This window comes from Tamandua tetradactyla, chromosome 13 (genome assembly GCF_023851605.1).
Source record: "Tamandua tetradactyla isolate mTamTet1 chromosome 13, mTamTet1.pri, whole genome shotgun sequence".
Classification (NCBI taxonomy): Eukaryota; Metazoa; Chordata; class Mammalia; order Pilosa; family Myrmecophagidae; genus Tamandua; species Tamandua tetradactyla.
In genome coordinates, this window is record NC_135339.1 from 65383296 (window position 1) to 65406157 (window position 22862).

At 39.2% G+C, this 22862-nt stretch overlaps 1 protein-coding gene across 2 annotated transcripts in view; it reads left to right on the forward strand.

Moving 5' to 3' along the window:
• The window catches only part of PDCD11 (programmed cell death 11), a 48160-nt gene that overhangs the window by 1347 nt on the left and 23951 nt on the right, over window positions 1-22862 (forward strand). For both annotated transcript variants that reach the window (XM_077125908.1, XM_077125909.1), the window contains exons 2-15: window positions 5199-5311; window positions 6179-6307; window positions 8020-8187; window positions 9334-9495; window positions 10836-10959; window positions 11450-11631; window positions 14853-14960; window positions 16513-16719; window positions 17349-17473; window positions 17656-17716; window positions 18820-18966; window positions 20301-20552; window positions 21126-21266; window positions 21790-21984. In XM_077125908.1, coding sequence (XP_076982023.1) covers window positions 5210-5311; window positions 6179-6307; window positions 8020-8187; window positions 9334-9495; window positions 10836-10959; window positions 11450-11631; window positions 14853-14960; window positions 16513-16719; window positions 17349-17473; window positions 17656-17716; window positions 18820-18966; window positions 20301-20552; window positions 21126-21266; window positions 21790-21984 — 2103 coding nt within the window. In that variant the 5' untranslated portion in view covers window positions 5199-5209. The remainder of the gene's footprint in view (window positions 1-5198; window positions 5312-6178; window positions 6308-8019; window positions 8188-9333; window positions 9496-10835; window positions 10960-11449; window positions 11632-14852; window positions 14961-16512; window positions 16720-17348; window positions 17474-17655; window positions 17717-18819; window positions 18967-20300; window positions 20553-21125; window positions 21267-21789; window positions 21985-22862) is intronic.

Here is a 22862-nt window from a genome sequence, read left to right on the forward strand (position 1 = left end):
TCTCATTTCTCCAAACAAAACACTATACCCATTATGCATTAACTTCCCATTCCCCATACTCCCTTCCCCTGGTAACCTGTATCCTAATTTCTGTCTCTGAGTTTGCATATTTTCCTTGTAGTTAATCATGGGGCTTAAATTTAACATACTAAATCTGTAACAATATTGTTTTCTTTGATACCAGCTTAACTTGAATAATATATGCAAATAATATTCCTATATCTATCTGTCCCCCAAAATGTATACTTTGAGTACCAAAACAATGATTTATCATTACATTTTATGCATTTGCCTTTTAGATCCTGTAGGAAGTAAAAAATAAGAGTTACAAACCAAAAGTACAATAGGACTGGCATTTATATTTACCCATAACATTTCCTTCTCTGGAGATCTTTATTTCTTCATGTGTTTTTTCATCTATTGTCTTTCAATCTGCAGAACTTCCTTTGGCATCTCATATAGAGCTGGTTTAGTGATGATGAAATGCTTCAGCTTTTGTTTATCTGGAAATGACTTATTCTCTCCTTCACTTTTTTTTTTAATCTCCTTCTCTTTTGAAAGATAATTTTGCCAGATTTAGAATTCTTGGTTGGCAATTGCTTTTTCTCAGCACTTTAAATATATCATCCCAGTGCCTTCTTGCCTCTGTGGTTTCCAATGGGAAATTGGCACTTAATTTTATTGAGACTCCCTTGTATGTGGCATGCTGCTTCTCTTGTGGCTTTCATAATTCTTTCTTTATCTTTGGCCTTCAACAATTTGATTACAATATGCTGCTACATAGATCTATTTGAGTTTATCCTCTCTGGAGTTCTTTGAGCATCTTGGATGTGCATATTCATATCTTTCATTAAATTTGAGAAAATTTCAGCCATTATTTCTTTGGATATTTTCTCTGCCCCTTTCTCTTTTTTTCTTCTGGGATTCCCAGAAGGTAAATTTGATGTTGTACCACAGATTCCTCAAGCTCTGTTCACTTTTTTTTTTTTACTGTAATACAATTTTATTGAGATATGTTCACACACTGTACAATCCATCTAAAGTATACAGTCAGTGGCCCATGATATCATCACACAGTTGTGCGTTCATCACCACAGTTGGTGTTAGAACATTTTCATTATTCCAGGAAGCAAAAAAAAAAAAAAAAAAGTAAAAGAACACCCTAAACATCCTGTACCTCTGGCTTCTGCCCCCCCCCCCCCCCACACACACACCGGCATCATTGATCCCTAACATTGGTATGGTATATTTGTTACTGTTGATGAAAGAATATCAAGAAATTGCTGTTAACTATAGTCTGTAGTTTGCAGGAGGTGTTTTTTCCTCATACTCTGTTCACATTTCTTCATTCTTTCTGCTTCTTAGGGTGAATGATTCAATTGTCTTATCTTCAGGGTCTCTGATTCTTTCTTCTGCACAGCTCCATATCTGCTGTTGAGTCCCTCTGGGGAATTTTTAATTTTTAATACTGTGGTTTTCAGCTTGCTTTGGTTCTTTTTCATAATGTCCATCTCTTGATTGATATTGTCCTTCTTCTCATCTATTGTTTTCCTTTAGCTCTTTGAGGTTGTTTTGGACCATTTTTAAAAAGTCTCGGTCTGTTATGTTCCACATCTGGTTGCTTCCTGTTTCTCTGTGTGTTTTATAATCTTTTGTTGAAACCTAGACATTTTGATATTTTAATGCGTTATCACTGAAATTTAACTTGGAGTTGTCTGTTCCTTAAGCTTGTTATCCAACTAGTATTATGACAGCTTTCTTTGAATGCCAGGAACGAATACAAACAAACAAACAAAAAAACAAAACAGAAAGAAAGAAAAAGAAAACATCTTTTCCAATCTTTGCAGTTTCACCTGTGCAAGTACTCTCAGGGCTTATCTGTGTGACCAATTTAGAGAACAGCTCCAGGTCAAAGTATAGGTGTCTCCCTGATCTTATCTGCACATGCAACTTATCTTGGGTCTGTGTGTGTATGTGGTCCTAGAAATTCCCTAATTACCTGGTTCTGAATATTCCTTTTTCCCTAAGAGACAGTTTCCTCATGTTCCTGGGGAGCTGCACTAACGTCCTATAGCCAGCAATTCCTTGCTCCAGGATGCATAACTAGACTGCTTTCCCACAGTGTTTTGTAGGAGACCTCTGTGAACTGCCGTCTACATGGGGCAAGTTCTGCGACAGTGGGTCCCTCAGGCTACCACCAGAGAAACTGAGCCAGGCATATGTGTTCCCAGTATGTGTACGAAGGTTGCTCTTCTCCCTCTGGTACCAGGACTAGGGATCTGCACTGGAGAACACTGGCTGTCCCACACAAAGCCAGTGAGGGGTGAAGGAGGGGTCAGTCAGAGTGTCACAGGATCCTATGTCCTTTTTCTTGATTTGGCACTCACCTTGTAACTATGGTCCTTTAGCTGTTTTATGGTGTTTTAAGGAAGCTGTTCTGCTGATTCTTTTTTTTTAAACTTTTTTTTATTAATTAAAAAAAATTAATAAACAAAACATTTAGATATCATTCCATTCTACATATACAATCAGTAATTCTTAATATCATCACATAGTTGCATATTCATCATTTCTTAGTACATTTGCATCGATTTAGAAAAAGAAATAAAAAGACAGCAGAAAAAGAAATAAAATGATAACAGAGAAAAAAAAAGATTATACATACCATACCCCTTACCCCTCGCTTTCATTTACCACTATTTCAAACTGAATTTATTTTAACATTTGTTCCCCCTATTATTTATTTTTATTCCATATGTTCTACTCTTCTGTTGATATAGTAGCTAAAAGGAGCATCAGACATAAGGTTTTCACATTCACAGAGTCTCATTGTGAAAGCTATATCATTGTTCAATCATCATCAAGAAACATGGCTACTGGAACACAGCACTACATTTTCAGGTAATTCCCTCCAGCCTCTCCACCACATCTTGAACAACAAGGTGGTATCTACTTAATGCGTAAGAATACCCTCCAGGATAACCTCTCGACTCTGTTTGGAATCTCTCGGCCATTGACACTTTGTCTCATTTTACTCTTCCCCCTTTTGGTCCAGAAGTTTCTCTCAATCCCTTGATGTTAATTCTCAGCTCATTCTAGGGTTTTTCTCAGTCCCTTGATGCTGAGTCTCAGCTCATTCCAGGATCTCTGTCCCACGTTTCCAGGAAGGTCCACACCCCTGGGAGTCATGTCCCACGCAGAGAGGGGGAGGGTGGTGAGACTGCTCATTGTGTTGGCTGGAGAGAGGGGCCACATCTGAGCAACAAAAGAGGCTCTCTTGGGGGTGACTCTTAGGCCTAAATTTTAAGTAGACTTGACCTATCCTTTGTGGGGTTAAGTTTCCTATGAACAAACCCCGAGACTGGGGGCTCTGCCTATAGCTTTGGTTGTCCACACTGCTTGTGAGAATATCAAGAATTCAACTTGGGGAAGTTGAATTTCTCCCCACTCTCACCATTCCCCAAAGGGGGCTTGCAAATACTTTTCCAGTCACTGATCAAATCATTCTGGGATTCATCGGGGGATCACTCTGGACAAACCAACAAAATCTCATGTGCTACCTGAGATTCCAAGTACTTATGACATTCAATCAAACTATATACATGAGTTATATTAGGAAATGCTCTAGTCAAAATCTGAATTTTGTAACAAACATTTTTTGCTTTGGTCTCACACATAAGGTGACATTTTAAAGTATTAATTATCATCTATTTTCAGCACCCTGCAATAATGACATTCCTTTGTTCTTTCTCATGCCAAAACATTTTTAAAATTTTTACATTGTACATTTCACTTTTATTATACACTCTAGCCATTCCTAGATTATACCATCTCTATCTTTAACATCTATGTTTCTTTCTGATTTCATTTATGTCCCCAGCCCTCCTCCCTCTATCATTCTCACATGCAGCTTCATTCAGTGTTTTAACTGATTCTTTTTTTAATTAAAAAAAATACATAACAAACAAATGCAAATATTCTTAACTTTTGATCATTCCGTTCTACATATATAATCAGTAACTCACAGTATCATCACATAGTTGCATATTCATCATCATGATCATTTCTTAGAACATTTGCATCTATTCAGAAAAAGAAAACAAAAAATTTCATACATACCATACCCTTTACCCCTCCCTTTCAGTGATCACTAGCATTTCAATCTAAATTTATTTTAACATTTGTTTCCTCTCTTATTTATTTTTATTCCATATGTTTTACTTGTCTGTTGATAAGTAGATAAAAGGAGCATCAGACACAAGATTTTCACAATCACACAGTCACATTGTGAAAGCTATATCATTATACAATCATCTTCAAGAAACATGTGTTTTGCTGATTCTTCCTGCTTGTTCAAAACTGGGAGGGGATGGAGCCCTGAAATTTGTCACTCCACCATTTTGATCAGGACAGCAGCCTCCAGTATATTTAGTTTTGCTTGATTACTGTCCTGTCTCTTCCCCTGTTTAAAAGTTTGTAAGTTGACAAGGTAAACATAAATTGCTCATATCAAATTCAAGATCTTCCACAAGTTCTTTTAAGATTTCGCTCTAGTTATTATGTTTTATTCTTCCTGTAGTCTAGTTGAACAAATCTTCAACATAAGAAACCAGCAAGCCTCTGAGTTTTAGTTTGACAGGCAGATTGCTGTTTTGTGAAATAATGATTTTCCTATTTCTCACATTCTCTCTGCTTTTCCCTCTTCACCTTTCAAAATCCTATTACTCTCTTAACATTTCGCTTCAAAGCATCTTCTTTAAGAAGCTTGCCGCCTTTACTGAAGTTTCAAATCACTTTCTACCCCTTTCTTGACACTTGATAATCTCTCTTTGTATTTTAAATTTTTGCGTAATTGTTTTATCTTCTTAAAAGTGAGTTCCTTGAAGGTAGGCTACATATCTGTTTGTGTATCTTTAAGCTAATTGCCTTACGCATCATAACTGCTCAATGAATACTTACTACATTGAATCTGTAGCTGAAGGAAGATTAGTGGATTTGTGGTTTTTTTTGGCAAGACCTTTGGAAAAATGAATTATGTATTATCTAGGTCCTGACATTTAAACCATTTGTCTTTTAGTCTTGAGTGTTGTCTAGTATATTGATAGTAGACAGCTCTATTTCTTGTCCACTGATCCAACCTTTAGGAAATCTCCACCAAGGCTGTGTCTCACCATTACTGTTTGCATTTTTTTTTTTAGAAGACTCAAACATGACAACCCTGGAAGAAAGCTTCCCCCGAGGAGGTACACGAAAGACCCTCAAATCAGAGAAAGCTTTCCAACAGTCATTTGAACAAGATAATTTATTTGATGTAAGTGGTACACTTGTTTGGTGAGATTCAGTGAAATCTGTCTCTCTATTGTCCCTATGAAGAATGAGCCTTTGTCTGAGAATATGTGCTTTTCCATATTTATTTCTTTTTTAGAGTCTACTTTTGTAAGTTTAATTTGTTAGAGTGGCATACCACCATGAGTGGTATGACATTTAGTATTGGGGTTTGAAGTGCTATTCCTTATTCTAGGATCTCCATGCTTATTAACTAAGGGTGGAGAGAAAACAGATCTGCAGTTTTGAATGTGGTCCTTGTCACGTATAACCGTCAGACTCTGCAGTAGAATTCATGGTCTTCACCTAGAGACTGTGTTCCACAGGTTAGAAGGAAGGGAACTAATGTTTTAATATTGTACCTACTTTATGTAATCTTTCCAGTTATAATCTGAAGTGTACTACGGAGATTGCCCTTCCATGTTGAACTGAGGCTCAGAGAGGTTATATAATTTGGCTGAAACCATGCAGCTTGTTATGGTGGAGTTGGGAGTTTAACCTGGGTCTTTGTGACTCTGAGTTCCATTTTAATGCTGCTTCTCATGCTTGGCAAGCCCCAGTGTCCATTGTAGTCAGGGGAGGAAGAACATGGAAGAGAAGGGGTTTTTGAGAATGTGGAGGATGTTCAGACCTTGAACAAAGGAAGCATTATGGGGAGAATGGGAGAGTTGGAATCAGAGTAGGAATTAAAGGAGCAATTGGGAGTTGGGTGGAGTAGAGTTAGAGGAGTACACAAAGCAAGGTGACGGATGACCTAAAATTGGGCGAAAGGCCGAAATTGCCTCTTTTCATTCTTTTGGGTTTTCGGTTTTTCATTGTTTTGGATTTTTGTTTTTTTCCTCCCTCCCTTTAGATTTCTACTGAAGAGAAATCCACCAAACGGAAAAAGAACCAAAAGGGGCCGGTGAAAACTAAAAAGTTGAAAATTGAAAACAGAGAAAGCAAGTCTGTAACGGATAAATTTGAAATCCTTAGTATTGAGGTTTGTTGAAGTTTGGTTTTGCTTTACACAAACTTACCTCAGTTATTTAAGTTTCTATATGTTCTACCCTCCCTCTTTCTTTTGTATTTTGGATATGTATCTGTAGAGAGTCTTAGAATTGGTGCTAAGAATTGAATATTATTTCCTTTTGCTGTTAACAAATGCTTGGGGTCTTGGTTTTTTTTTAACTGAAATTTTTTTTTATAGACGTCTCTGATGTGGCTTGTATCCTAAAGGAACTTTGTAGATTTATAGAAGGCTAGAACTGGCATTAGTAACTTTAGCAGTCACATCAGTCAACCCCTTGCATTTCATTGATGTGGAAATTAGATCAGAGAAATGAAATGGTCTTATTATGTTTCTTAATTTTTTCGATTATAACCCTAATATATGTTAGTTGTGAAAAAGGAAAGAATGGAAATGGGTTTGAAGGAAAAGAAGCCAGAATTGTACCAGATTCAGCATATAAGAATATTTTGTTTGTCCTGTATAATAGTCGTAAAGAAATTGTTTAACTTGGTGCCAACATTGGAAAGATAAGAAGTTTCATATAAAAATATGATGTCTGGCTTCTCATTGAAATTTGAAAGTACTGACAACACAAAGCCTGTGTTCTCTCATGTTTTAATTACAGGATGCTGAGTAGTGGTTGCGCCGTTGAGATTGTGCACACTCCAGACTGCCATTGTCTCCACTGCCCTACTTACTTTATTGTGTTGTCTGCCAGGTTTCTGAGGGCATTTGTGTTTGAAATAGCATAAAAGGGGAATGTGCTCTCCAGCACCCAGTGCTCTTAACCCTGTTGTATAATCTAGGCTTTTTACAATGCTTGGTTGGATGTATTTTATGTTTACTGACATGTACATATATACACATGTTTCTTTTTTTTTTTCAAAATTCCTGTTGCATTTACATTTCAGAGTTGGGACTAGGCACCAGACTCCCTAGCCTTTCTAATCATTGTTCTGTTCTCTATCATGCACATTTCCCTTTTTTTAAAAAAATTTTTTATTAATTAAAAAAAATTACAAGAAAGAAACCAAACATTCCCAACACATGCGCATTCCGCTCTACACATACACTCAACAATTCACAATATCATCACATAGTTGCATTTTTATCATCATGATCATTTCTTGGAACATTTGCATCTATTCAGAAAAAGAAATAAAAAGACAACAGAAAAATAAAATGAAAACAGAAAAAAAAATTTTTATGTACCATACCCCTTACCCCTCCCTTTCATTGATCACTAGCATTTCAAACTAAATTTATTTTAACATTTGTTCCCCCTATTATTTATTTTTATTCCATATGTTCTACTCATCTGTTGACAAGGCAGATAAAAGGAGCATCAGACACAAAGTTTTCACAATCACACAGTCACATTGTGAAAGCTATGTCATTATACAATCATCATCAAGAAACATGGCTACTGGAACACAGCTCTACATTTTCAGGCAGTTCCCTCCAGCCTCTCCATTACATCTTGGATAAGAAGGTGATATCTACTTAATGCGTAAGAATAGCCTCCAGGATAACCTCTCAACTCTGTTTGGAATCTCTCAGCCATTGACACTTTGTCTCATTTCACTCTTCCCCCTTTTGATCAAGAAGGTTTTCTCAATCCCTTGATGTTGTGTCTCAGCTCATTCTAGAGTTTTCGCAATCCCTTGATGCTGAATCTCAGCACATTTCCCTTTCTTTTCTAGTCTCTGTGTGAGGGAATGCGGATTTTGGGTTGTGTGAAAGAGGTAAAAGATCTGGAACTGGTGATCAGTCTCCCCAGTGGCCTCTTGGGGTTTGTACAAGTGACTGAAATCTGTGATGCCTACACCAGAAAACTGAATGAGCAGGTGGCTTGTGAAGAACCTCTGAAGGTAAGGAAAACCTGGGTGAGATCTGTTACTGGAAATAAGTGATACACAAATAGATAGAAAATTACACCTTTGTTAAGTGCTAAGAAGGAAAGGTACAAGGTGCTATGAGAGTTTATAATATGTAGATTCTGGCTTAGTGGAGTCAGGAAGACTCCTTTGAAGAAGTGATGTTTGAGCTGAGATCTGAAAGAAGAGAATTTACTAGTAAAGAAAGGAAGAGAGTTCATGCAGAGGGAGCAGGTATGTAGCAGAGAGAACAGCAAGGGAGAGAATGGTGTGGAATGGGCCTGGAGAGCTAGGTGGAGCCCAGACCATTCATGGCTTTGCAGACCATGTTAAAGATGGATTTTTAATTTTAGAATTGATGGGAAACCCTTGAAATGTTCAGTTTGGGCTGGATGGCATGTAGACAGCATAGTAAATGGATTAGAGAGGAGATTAGTTGCCTACCGGCCAGTTAGAAAGCCATTTTAGTACTCCAGGCTCTGAATGATGACAGCTTGAATGCCACACTGCTTCCCGTGAAATGTAAAGGTTGGCAAGATTTTTCTGATGTCTTGGATGTGTTTAGAGAAGACATGAAGACAGCCAAGGGTGCTTCTGGATTCTCCTGCTAGTCATGGGCCTGGAAGTGACTTTTCAGGGCCATCTGGTTTATCCCTCTTTGTAAAACATTAAAGTAAATGAAGAAGCCAGAAGGAAGGAAGGAGTGGTCAACAATGTTAAGTGCTTTTTAAAGATCATGTAAGAGAAAGACTGACTGCAAAGTAGACTGTTAAATATAGCAACCATTGATGATTTTATTGGGAGATAAAGTGGTGAATTCAGATGGGTGGAATGATCTGGAGAGTGAGTAGGATATGAGGAAATAGAGATGGTAAATACAGATAACTCTTTTGACAAGTGATTTTATATCTACCCATTATGTGGAGGTATTTGAAGATGACATGCTGAAATTTAAGACTGTGATTTGGCCACGGACCAGTCTTCCTTTGGGGAGAGTTGAGACTGAATTTCTTTTTTCTTCATCTATTTTTTGGGTGCATTGGGAGTGAGGATGAGAGGCTGCTGAGCCAAGGCAGGGCATTGGGTTCTTGGTTCAGGGAAAGGACGTATATCAATTCTTTCTCATTTGTTATTATGCAGGACCTGGTATGTTTACCAGAGCTTTTTTCACCTGGGATGCTGGTGAGATGTGTGGTGACCAGCCTGGGCATCACAGAGAGGGGCAAAAAGAGTGTCAAACTGTCTCTGAACCCCAAAAATGTCAATGGTGTGCTGAGTGCTGAGGCCTTGAAGCCTGGCATGGTATGTATCTGGGGTCAAGGAAGAGGAACAGGCAGCATACCTTCTCCCTTTCTTGCCTTCTAAGGAGTATAGTCTCATACACATTTTACTTTTAGCTTGTTATACATGGAGGTGAGTCTTTTCCTAAAGGAAAGGTCAACAGAATGTTCTAGGTTACTTAGTGGATTTTAAAGCCTTGAACCTAAACCTAATCACATCAGCTCGGAGAGAAAAAGGGAAAGCAAATCCAGGATTCACTGGTGACATAGACAGATGCCTCCAGGTAGTCTTAGAGGACTTGCTTATGATGGGAAGGAGTTCCTTTATTGCCTTATTTGCCAAGACTTTTTTCACAGATTAAATCTTTTTCAAAGGCCATCTTGCATTGTTTAGAATGTTTGAGGGCTGCTCTCTAAGAATAAGAGACAGGGTAGACAATTAGTCTATCAGCTGTATTAATGGATATTCAGTCCTGTGAAGATTCAGGAGAAATTAGTCCTAGATCAAAGCCTCCAAGTTTAATAAGTACAAAACAGCCAACCTCACTCATATAAATACTCTTGTAATTAAGAGGAAGGGGATAAATATGATCTTGTAATGTTGGCTATAATCAGTGGGATTTGGGAGGGGCCCTGAAAGTTGGGTAGGATTTAGTTGGACAGAAAGGAGAATAAGAGTAAGCCACAAGTGTTGGGAGCCTACTATGTTATGGGTGTGATTTAGGCATTTTATCTGATTAAATTCTCACAGCAATCCTGTAAGGCACATAGATATTATGCCTCTTGTACATTTGAGAAAATAGACTCAGAAAGGTTTAAGTGACTTACCAAAGACCATTTAGCTAGTAAGTACCAAAGCCAGATTTGAATGCTACACTGCTTCTCATGAAATGTAGAGGAGGTTGGCAAGATTGTTTGATGTCTTAGACATACTTAGAGAAGACATGAAGACAACTAGGAGGGTAGTTCTGGATTCTTTCATTAGTCAAGAGTCTGGGAGAAACTTTGCAGTGCCATCTGGTTCATTTCTCTTTGTATAACATAAAAGTGTTTCCTTCCTTGTGAACATTCTCCAGAAGAGAGACCTCTCTCTGTCATTATTCAATTGTGTGTTAACATTCCTCACTGCCTGAAAACCATACGACTGTTGAAGCCCTGAGATTTAAATTTGATGTTTTCCCCTCTTCTGTTCTCTGATGGGGCTGAGGTTTCAAGTAGAAAGGTCAGGGCTGTAATGGTAGGGTAAGGTATGGTGTGTCATGACTGATGGTGGGAGGCATTTACATTTGGTAGTGGATGTTTTGTTGTATGTCCTATTATCTTTGACTTTTGATCTTTTGGGAACACTTTCTCTCTCCCTAGCTGCTCACTGGCACTGTGTCCAGCCTAGAAGACCATGGTTACCTAATAGACACCGGTGTGAGTGGGTCTAGAGCTTTCCTGCCACTGCAGAAAGCTCAGGAGTACATTCAACAGAGGAACAAAGGTGAGAGGGAGAAGGTGGCCCAGCACAAAGTAGTGAGGTAGTACATGGAGTACACTTATATTTAAATGCTGTTTTGTTGAGTAAAACAACAGAATGGTGAAGGTTGTTTAGCTTTATTAAAGTCAGTGATTACTCCTAGTGGGTAGGGAAGGGGAGATGTATGAAGGGGCAGGGAGTGGCAGGATCTCACTAAGATCTGATGGACTCCTTTTAGTTTCTCTCACCCTGAAGATCCCACTGAAATTTGAGTCCCCAAGGCCTCTGAACACTCTTCTGGCTTGTAGGATTTTCCTATGTTTGTGGGGTAGGTGATTCCAGATTAGTTAAAATAACTTCACTGCCTTTTTGTAGTTAGCACCTTAGGGATGGAGAGTATGGGAAATATTAGATGGTAAGTAGGCAGCCAGGCCATGACTATTGGTTGGGCTCAAGTTAAAGGTCCTTCTCATAGAGGTATTTTTCCTTTTGGGGCCTGTGGCTGGACTTGTAGGTGCCAAATTGAAGGTGGGTCAGTACCTGAACTGTGTCATCGAAGAGGTGAAAGGCAGTGGAGGAGTCGTTACCCTGTCTATTGGTCCTTCAGAGGTTTCTACTGCCATTGCTACTGAGGAGCAAAACTGGACCCTTAATAACTTGCTGCCAGGGCTGGTGGTCAAAGCCCAAGTGCAGAAGGTAAGACCTTAATTTTATTTCCTAAAATAGAAATGATTTTCATTAAAGTGCTATATACACATATCTAAGACTGCGCTGTCTAGTAGGACCCACTTAGCACGGTCCACTAAGTTGTATGTGGTGTTTGAGCACGTGAAATGCGGTTAGTGCTGCAAGTTGAAATAATATTTTGGATATATTGGGTTAAATAAACCACACTATTAAAATAATTTTTACCTGTTTCTTTATAGTTTAAAAAAATGTGGTTACTAGGAGTCTTAAAATTACATATGTAGCCTGCATTATATCTTTGGACGGCAGTGATCTAAAAGGCTAAGTGGTGTTAAAAGGCTTACAATGAAGAACTCGCACCCCTTCTAGCCCCCTTCTTTAACTCTTTTACCTGATCTTTTGAAATTTATCTCCATAATTCTAATATGCTTCTGATCGCTCCCAGTTCATCAATTTCAGGCATTGAGTTTTCACTTCTTATCAAGGTAGTTGAAGATTTGGCTCTCTTAATTTTCCCTTTTCTTCTCCCATCATCCCACAATAGGTATCATTTTGGTTAAGTCAGTATTCAGTGTTTAAGTTATTATGAATTTATAAATATTCATTGTTTGAATAACTTTTCTTTCAGGAGTTGATATCAGCTTTGTTTCTGTCATTTGCTAAGTTCTCTCCCTACCTATCACTCTTTCTCCCTGCATCTGTTAGTTCCTTCTTTTTTCTACCTGGGTTCCCTTTTAGTGTCATACTGCTCCGTCTGGACTGGTTGCTCTATAGGATTCTACCTGCATAACTGATACCATAGTTCTGGGAGAATTCTGGGAGAAGGGAACTGGATATCTCCCTATTTAATATTCAGAATTTCGATTAATCTTTTCTGTCATCCTGGGAATCCCCTTGCCCTCTCTTTCTGAATTGGAATTTTCTTTTGTTCCATGTATTCCTCTTTTTTAGTTTACTCCTGTGTTTCTCTAGAAACATCCTTGAAAAAGTACATGGGAGATACATTTCTTAACATAGTGTGTTGGGGTTCCCCAAGACTATCCCAAGGTTTCATGATTGGTAGAAGAACTCACAACACTCAGCATGTATTCATACTCATGGCTATGATTTATTACAGTGAAAAGATACAAAGCAAAATCAGCAAAGGGAAAAGGCACATGGGGTGAAGTCCAGAGGCAAACAGACATAAGGTTCTAAAACCTTTCCATAGAAGTCACGCAAGACATGTTTAATACATCCAGCAATGAATTATGACAGTGCTTGTGAAATATTATCCAGGGATGCTCTTTAGGGACTCATTATCAAGAGTTTTTATCAGTACTGGTTATGTAGGCACTCTCAACCTAGCATATATCAAAAGTTCAGATACCTAGAAGAAAAGTGAATGTTGAGCATAAATTACATTGTTTGCTGAAACAGTTCAGTCAAAGTGAACCATTCTTAGCAGTTCTAGGAATTGTGGGACTCTCTCAAAATCTAAGTTCCCACATGCCAGCCAAAGGCTGACCTTGCAAGCAGGGCTTTCTAAGGATAGCAGTCTCAAGTCTGTTATGTTAAAACTCTTTTCTGCTCACCTAGCTTATCTGAAAATGTATTTATTCTGCTCTCACATATGATTGGTAGTTAAGCTGGGTATAGAATTCTAGATAAAAAGTAATTCAGATTTTTAAGTTATTGCTCTATTGTCATCTGGCCTCTGTTGCTATTGAAAAAAATCTTTTATTTTGATTTCTGTTCCTTTATATGTTTTTTCCTTTTTTGGAAGAGTTAAAGAATCTTGTCTTTTGTTTTGTTTATAGCCATCGGTGGATCTGAGGTAGTATCTCATGGTTTGATTTGCATTTCCCTAGTGACTAATAATATTGAACATCTGTTTATGTTCTTATTGGCCCATCTGTACAGCTTTTTTTGAGAAATGTCTGTTCACATCTTTCAGTTGTTTTAAAATTAGGTTGTTTTTATTGTTGAGTTGTACGAGTTCTTTATATGTATTGGATACATATCCCATATCAGATCTTGCATTATTTTTGGAATTCCTGTTAGTAAGATTTTGGACTGCATGGGTCAGCTCTATAATTGGATCTTTTCTTCTCTCTTTCTCTCTCTTTTTTTTTTTTGGTATTGTTTGTGTACTTTTATATGTTTTATTTTGTGAAAGAGTTCTTCAACATTAACTCCCAATTCTTTATTTTTTGTTTTGACAAACAAAACTGGCATGTTAAGAGTGAGGCACTAAAAATCTGATGGGAAGTCTGCGACTCAGTAGGGCTTATTGACTTTATTGTAAAGTGATCAGGACTTTTTCTTTGGAGCCTTTAACTTTTTTGGGGGTGCTGGGAATTGAACCCAGGTTTCCCACATGGCAGGCAAGAATTCTACCACTGGACTACCTGGGAAGCCTTTAAATGTATAGTTATAGGTCTTCTCTGACATTTATTAGATTTCTCCAGAAAGAATCTAATCTCTACCCAGGAGGTATTACTCTGGTTGTCTGAATTCTGGGAGAAGGGAACTGGATATCTCCCTATTTAATATTCAGAATTTCGATTAATCTTCATTTTCATACCAGCATTGCATTCTTCTAGTACTTTGAATCTGGTACAGTTTTCTCAGAGAGTAAATTTCCCATCATCTGTGAAGGTAGTTCAGGGGGTAGGATGGGGATCTGACAACATTGTAATCAGGCTTTCAAACACTTTCCCTGATTTCAGTCACCTGTTTCACTACTTTCTTTTGAGGTCCTTGGCACTTCCAATTCCTTAGCCTTTTTGGGGCTCCATGGAGTAAATGGAGCCCCATTTGCTTGCTCATGGTCAGTTCTCTCCCTTTTGTTAGCATTTTGGTTTTACCTTTGTAGTTGGAGCAAATTACCACGAGAGCAACAATTTGTCCAAGTTGGGTGTCGGGCTGGCAGCTCCCCAAAGATGCTTGTGCAAAGAGCCCTCCATCCCATGGGGAGCATAGAGGGTGTGAGGATTGATTGTTGCCTTTTAATGCTGGAAGTGATTCAAGCCTACTGAGTAATGAAACAGCCAGTACTTGAAATTGTCTTGCTACTTAGTTTCTTAGCAAGAAAGATTGAAAAGAGTTAGCTGGGGAAAGATGGACACAGTTATGTGGCATTGAATGTTTGGCCTTTGTAAGCTTAGTATAAACAGTATCTCTTGCGTTTCTGGGTCTTTCTGAGAGATGTTTTTTAACTTGCTGTTCTGTTTTTTTTTAATTTCTAGGTTACTCCACTTGGCGTTAGGCTAAACTTCCTCTCATTCTTCACGGGCCAGGTGGACTTTATGCACCTGGATCCCAAAAAAACTGGAACATATTTCCCAAACCAGCAAGTAAGAGATGTTGCCCCTATCTCTTTGTCTTGAACCTTATTACATTCCAATCAGCTACCCACTATCACAGCCAGGTACAGAGCAGGTTCTCGGTCCATATGTGTGTGGATGTGCAGAGATGCAGTAAGGGAGTAGAAAATGTTTTATAAGAAACACTACCATGGTCACCTCAGGGGATTGAGATGAGAGAAGCAGTAGGTGTGAAAAAGGCAACTTTTGGTTTTTACTTCATACTCTTCTATATTATAGCTTGGTTTTATTTATTTTTATTTATTTTTATTTTTATTGACACATCTTCATACACATACAGTCCATATATATGGTGTACAGTCAGTGGCTCACAGTTTCATCACATAGTTGTGTATTCATCACTGTAATCATTTTTAGAACATTTGCCTTACTCCAGAAAAAGAAATAAAAAGAAAAAAACTCATACATACCATACCCCTTATCCCTCCCTCTCCTTGACCACTAGTATTTCAACCTACCCAAATTATTTTACCCCTTATCCTTCCTATTATTTATTTATAGCCATATTTTTTTACTCATCTGTCCATACCCTAGATAAAAGGAGCATCAAACACAAAGTTTTCACAATCACACAGTCAGATAGTAAAAGCTATATCGTTATATAATTATCTTTAAGAATCAAGGCTACTTGAACACATATAGCTTGATTTTTTGATAGTAAATATTTTGCTTTTAAAATTAAAAAATTTTGAATGTAGTTAGCACCACTGAATTGTATATTAGAATGTGGTTAAAAAGTCTATATTTAGACTTTCTATATGTTACCAAAATAAAGATTTTTCAAATCATAAAAAAATGTTTTTGAGAATACTTTTTAACATAGGAAGGTAAGATGATAAATGTTTAAATTAAAAAACAGGTTTAAGAAGTGCTATGAATAATAATAATAATAAAAAACAGTGCTATGAATAGTATGGATCCAGTATTTTTTTGGGGGGGAAAGCACATATGGTTAAAATAGTGGAAGATTAGGCAATCAGGTATTAATAGTGGTTAACTCTGTATGGTTTTCTATTCTTATTCAAATTTCCTACAGTGGACATGGATATTTGGGAAGGAAATCTGAATATCTTTTAGTCAAACATAGTTCCTCAGAGACATTTTGTTTGTTTGACTTTTCCACATGAGGCTTGATGGCACAAGCCAATTTTATACCACTTATAGACATGATATGTAAGAACTGATGCTGGTGGAGATACTTTAATGAGAAACCCTAAATTAAACAAACTCAGTAGTTTCTGACTAAAATGATGGGAAAAAAGTGGAATATGGTATCCCCATGGGAAAAGGCCAACTTTTTCTGAACTTTAAAAACTATGCCAATAAAAAGCAAATAAAATATACATAATTCTTGAAAAAAAAACTTATATACATCGTCTATACATTTGCTACTTATATAGTTGGTATATATGTATATAATACTTATATAAATGGAGAGTCTGGAGCTCAGAACATCTCCTCTAAGGTGTCTTATCTCGTTTTATGCCTTCTCCTGCTTGTGATACTCTTTTCCTTTTCCTAGGTAAGGGCCTGCATTCTCTGTATCCATCCTCAGACCAGAGTCATTCGGTTGAGCCTGCGCCCTGTCTTCCTGCAACCTGGGCGCTCACTTACCCGGCTCTCCTGCCAGTACCTTGGAGCTGTGCTGGATGATGTTCCTGTCCAGGGCTTTTTCAGCAAGGCTGGGGCCACCTTCAGGCTGAAAGATGGGGCTCTGGCCTATGCTCGGGTAGGGAGGTTACTTGATTTGATTAGGGATCTTATCACTAAAAGCACTTTTGGGATATCTGCGTCCTTTTCTGCTTCCTTTATCCATCGGTATTATTTTTTCTACCTTCAGATGATCTGAAGTGTGGCAGGATGTTCAAAGGAACTAGAACCATGTCTGTTTGTTATATTAGAATGCCTTAAAGTCAACTTGCCATGTTTGATACGTATTTGGTGTAGGTACAAAAAAATGAGTTGGGTTCTAGACCAGGTCTTGGTGAAGTTTTTCAGGGCCAGGTGATAATATTTTAGGCTTACAGGTCATATGATCTTGGTCCTAACTATCCATTTCTATTGTAGCATGAAAGCATCCATAGGCGATATATAAATGAAGGGGCATGGCTATATTCCCATAAGTACTTACAAAAAAGGTGTTGGGCCTCAGTTTACCAACCATTGGTCTAGGCTGTTCTCCCCTTGTAGAGATTCTGTAATGGTAAAGAGTGATGTTAGTTAGAGGAATTATTGTAGTATGCAAAGTGTAATTTTTATGGTAGGGTGTAAATGTGTTCAGTCATTCAGTGTACTTTAAAGTTTGATTGGTGTGGATCTATTGCCTCTGGCTGTTCTTAATCACTCAATACTTTGTAGCTCAGCCATCTCTCCGATTCTAACAACTTCTTCAATACTGGGAACTTCAAGCCAGGCAACACTCACAAGTGTAGAATTATTGACTACAGCCAAATGGATCAAGTGGCCTTGCTCTCTCTGAGGACGTAAGTTTGGCATTAACACATGGGGGTGTGAAAGTGTGCTCCAGCCTGTAATGCATGTTCACAGTTTTTCCTTGCCTTACTTAGATAGAGTTTCTTTTCTTACTACTATGGTTTTGTTAACCTTAAATTTTAGGTAGTCTGTGACATAGTTTATTTAATCTTGTATTTTCCTTTTGTTCTAGATCTATTATTGAAGCGAAATACCTTAGATACCATGACATTAAACCTGGGGAGGTGATAAAGGTAAGACCTCAAGCATATAATTACATACTCTCCCATCTTCAGACATTTGTCAGTTCACAGATTAACTGTCATCTCTTTAGTCCTTGTTTTAACGTATATAAAGTCTTGTTCCTTGCTTCTTTGCCTGATAACTCAAATCTCTTTCCCTTCCGTTGAGTAACTTGTAATTAATTTCAAGATAAGGTTTTACTAGCACCATCCAGTTACACAGAGGAAATCCTGGGATTTCATATGGTAATTAGACAAGGTCAAAAGTTAATTCTGTGTTGAATGACATGGGGTATTCTAGTTTGCTAGCTGCTGGAATGCAGCACACCAGAGACGGATTGGCTTTTAATAAAAGGGGATTTATTTCGTTTCAGAGGAAAGGCAGCTAACTTTCAACTGAGGTTCTTTCTTACATGGAAAGGCACAGGGTGATCAAGCCTTCTCTCCAGGCCCCTGCATTCCAGCAACTTTCCCCAGGGTGATTTCTTTCTGCATCTCCAAAGGCCTGGGCTGAGCTGTGAGTGCTGAGATGAGATATGCTGAGCTGCTTGGGCTGTGCTATGTTGAGCTCTCATTTAAGCACCAGCCAATTAAACCAAACATCATTCATTGCAGCAGGCACGCCTCCTAGCCAACTGCAGATGTAATCAGCAACAGATGAGGTCCATCTACCATTGGCTCATGTCCACAGCAACAGAACAAGGCACGTTCACCTGGCCAAGTTGAGGACTGAATCTAACTACCGCTTGTGGTATTAGTGAGAAACCAGTACAAGTTCCCTCTCTGGTCCAACCATTTAGCCCTAGATGAGCATCTCCTCTTTTATGTAGTGTTTTTCCCTAGGGAAGCATAGTTCCTTCCTTTAGAGAATGTGCAGACTTAAAAGGCAAGCAGAAAGTACATGCTCACACAAGAAGATGTGACAGTTCCCATAAATAATTTTTAGAAATAGAGATTAGTGTGGGTTGTATGTTTTATCCATAGGAGATCTGTAATAACAGCGTAGTTAACCTAGGAAGGTGAATTTTGAAAGATAGGTATGACATACTTTAGTGTATGAGTTGGAGAAAGATCATTCTTGAGGCATCATGACACCTTTTCTTTGGACTCCCTAGGGCACAGTGCACACTCTAAAGCCATATGGGATGCTGGTGAAAGTGAGTGAGCAAATAAAGGGTTTGGTACCTTCCATGCACCTGGCTGACATCCCAATGAAGAATCCTGAGAAGAAGTACCATGTTGGGGATGAGGTCAAGTGCCGGGTGAGCCTCCTGAAGGGGTTAGGCAAGGGCTGGTCTCTTCTGGGGTTTTGGTCAGATGGAAGGAGAGCAGTGTTCAGCTGTCCTTCCTACCTTTTGTAACAAAATGAGCGATTGGCACCTGCAGTTTGTTCAGTGCTATGCCTGGTGTTAGGGAGAGAACAGTGGGTTTATGCCCTTGGGAGTCTTGTAATATAGTTTGGAGTCTTCATATCCATACATGGAGAGACATTATGCCCTTGTAACCTTTTGCCATATGGTTTGGAATAGGCTTAATTCTGTGCTCTCATCTCAGAAAGTGGAGGTGAGAGTGGGCTGGGGCACAGAAGTCGGTGATTATATCAGTGGCACTACCATGGAACATATACTCTGCCAGTTGCTAAGCTGGGCACATGACCTGCATTACCTCATTAAAACTCTCTGAAGTGTGTACCATTTTCCTCATTTTGCAGGTGAGGAAATAAAAGCTTAGGGAAGCCAAACATCTTCCAAGGTCCCACAGCTAGTAAATGACTGAGCCAGTTTTCTAATTCAACCCTGTATGACAATGATACCTTATAGATTTCTGGCAGAGGTGAACCCGAATTAGAAAAAGTAAGTAGGATTTGGAAAGTTGAAGAGGAGCAGAGAGTGTGTTCCAGGTGTTGAGAAATACCAAACAAACTTGCCAAAATGTGGGTGGTTTATAAGAAAGATTTGAATCTCAAGAAGACCTTCACAGGTTGTGAAGATTAAATGTGGTAGTACATGTAAAGTGCTTAGCATGGGACCTGGTGAGATTTTTACTTTATTTCATTATTATTGACTCAGAAAAAGGTATTGATCCTCATTGGTGCAAAATTTTGTAGCAGTGGCATCAGCATTAGCAATAATGGTGTTTCTCAGCCCTGAAGGAGATGACCTTTTGAGGGATGAGAAATGGCTGAATCTCTTAGTTTATAGTTAAGTAAAGACAATACTGGGAGGGGAGGTTTGGTGTTGTAAGTCAATTAGACCAGAGGTTGTCTAGGAGGCAGTTAAGGCCACCATATGGGCAACTAAAACAAAGGACTCTTTGGAGGTACCATGAGATAAAAGCGTGCTGCTGCAGGGCCAAGAGGAAGAAGTTTGCAGCAACTTCCTGGAAGAAGTATATTTGGAATGTATATTAATATTCCCTAGGTTCTCAACCAGGAGGAAGTGGGGAAGAACTGCAACTGAGATTATTCATAGGGATGGAGACAGCAGCAGGTTCTTAGGGAAAGAACCATGGCCTTTGGGTTCAGGGGGTTGTAGAGTCCATTCCAATGGATTTTTTGATAATGGGTAATTTGATAATGCCAGTATTCTTCCCCTAGGTTTTACTTTGTGACCCTGAAGCCAAGAAGCTGTTGTTGACACTGAAGAAAACTCTGGTAGAGTCCAAACTGCCTGCCATTACCTGCTATACTGATGCCAAGCCCTGTCTGCAGACTCATGGTTTCATCATCAGGGTCAAGGACTGTGGCTGCATTGTGAAGTTCTACAATGATGTGCAAGGCCTGGTGCCCAAGCATGAGCTCAGTGGAGAGTATATCCCTGACCCAGAGAGTGTCTTTTATCCTGGCCAGGTAATCCTTCCACTGAACAGGTCATTATCCTTGGTAACCCTTTGAAAACAGATTTGAAGGAATAGGAGGAGGGTTGCTTTTTAAAGATATGAAGAATGAGCAGATGGGACAGTAGATCTGAGCCAACTAAGTGCAGGAGATGGGGGCTAAAACAGAGAAACCCTCAAGAGGGTTCAGTGGAAGCTGACAAGCTAATGGACTCAGACCCATAACCTGGAAGAAATCAATCTCTACCTATAAAAACTGGAAATCCTTCACATCAGATATTGTTCTGAGGCCACTGTCACCACAGGGGGTAGTGCTGTAACACCAATGAGTCTGGGTCTGTCTAGGAAAAATAATTCTTAAAACTGGGTTGTACTAAAATAATTCATGTCTTCCTTTCATCTAAAGGGCTTACTTGTAAAGATTCTATATGGTTCTCGGTACATTTCTTCTTATTCCCTTCTGATCTGATCCAAGATCCTGGTGGATCTCTTAAGACCTCTGCAGTACTAATAGAGGGCACACACTTCGGGGCCTGGAAGGCTTGCTGAGTAGGAGTTAACCAAGCATGTGTGGATTTCTCACCAGGTCGTGAAGGTTGCGGTGTTAAACTGTGAGCCATCCAAAGAGAGGATGCTTTTATCCTTCAAGCTGTCGAGTGATCCAGAACCAAAGAAAGAATGTATGAGACAGAGTCAGAAGAAAGGAAGAACTGTTAACATTGGGCAGGTACCTTGACATCTCCAGACAAGTGGTTTTATTTTACAGTGGCAGAAAGCAAGGCCACTGACACATGGAATACTGGATCCCATGGCGGGGAAAGATACGGGTGGCTGGATAAGATTCTGGGGCTAGAGAGGACATGTATGTTCTTTCCTGGGTGCCAGACCAAATGAAAACTATCCAGGAAAGGAGAAGAGTTCTGTAATGGTGTGGTTTGTATTTTCAGCAGTATACTGCTGCCCTTTTTCCTCCCTGGTCCCTAAGGCTAGCTTGTCTGTTTTTCCTCTGGGACCCAATGGAAGGACTTGGGAGAGGAATGATAAGCCCAGAAATGGGACTTGGTATGTGTGAGCTGTGTGTGTGCATGTTGGGTTGTGGATGGGGTTATGGAGAGCTGCTTTTCTGATCTTGGCCTCTCACTGATCACTGGTGCTGGAATTTTATACCTCTGAACTCTGCCTGATCCAAACTAGGCTGTTTCTGGTTAAGATGTGATATTTTTTTGTTTTTTTTTTTCTTTCCTGGGTAGTTGGTGGATGTGAAGGTTTTAGAGAAGACCAAAGATGGGTTGGAAGTGGCTATCCTGCCCCACAACACTCCTGCTTTCATACCCACTACTCATCTGTCAGACCACATTGCCAACGGCCCACTGTTGTATCACTGGCTCCAAACAGGTGACATTCTCCACAGAGTCCTGTGTCTGAGCCAGAGTGAAAGACATGTTGTATCCTTTACTGATATCTATGGAATAGTGGAATGTGGGAGAGTCAAGGGCCCTCAGGAGGGAAAATCTGGGTCTACTTCTGCTCTTACTTGGGGACCCAATGGGAAAAAAAACTGTCATTTAACCTCAGAAAATTTCCACAAAATCAAACCAGTGACCAAGTCTGTGCTTGAAGAAATATTGCTAGCAGATGCTGGTGGTCAGGGCAGAATATTCTAGAAACAGCTTGGTAGGAGGGAGTCCAGGAGGCTCCTGTCCAGTATGTTGGGGTTGAGTTGATGTGGTTGGATATTCCCTGTGCACCTTTAGCTTTCCTGGGGTGTTCAGTGCTTTCCCCTTGACTTGAAACAATAAGGTAGCAGCTATCCTCCTTTCTTCCCTTTCTCCTTTGTCCCCCCTTAAAAATATGGGGCTCAAAAATATTTCCTTTGGTTTTCTGTGGTGCTTCAAAGGAGGATGCTTTTCTTACAGAAGATGAATTACAATCTCCTTAGAATGAAGATCGGCAGAAGAGGTGAAATGGGCTTGATTAGTATAAAGATGGGAGCAGTGGAGGATTGATCCAGTTGCCACACCACAGGGGTGAGCCATTCTCATTTTGGTCCCCTCCAGTAATCTGGAGAAAAGTTAAAAAGTAAAGGAATAAAACAGTGATTTTCAAACTTCGGTGTTCATCAGAATTACCTGGAGGGCTCAATAAAACGCAGATTGCTAGGCTCTGCTCCCCGAGTTTCTAATTCAGTACATCTAGGGTGGTCCTCAAGAATTCGCATTTCTGACAAGTTCTGGATGCTGCTGATGCTGCTGGTCTGTAGACCACACTCAGATCAGTGTAGTAGTAGAAGGTGTAGAATAGAGAACAGAGATGGGAGAGATGG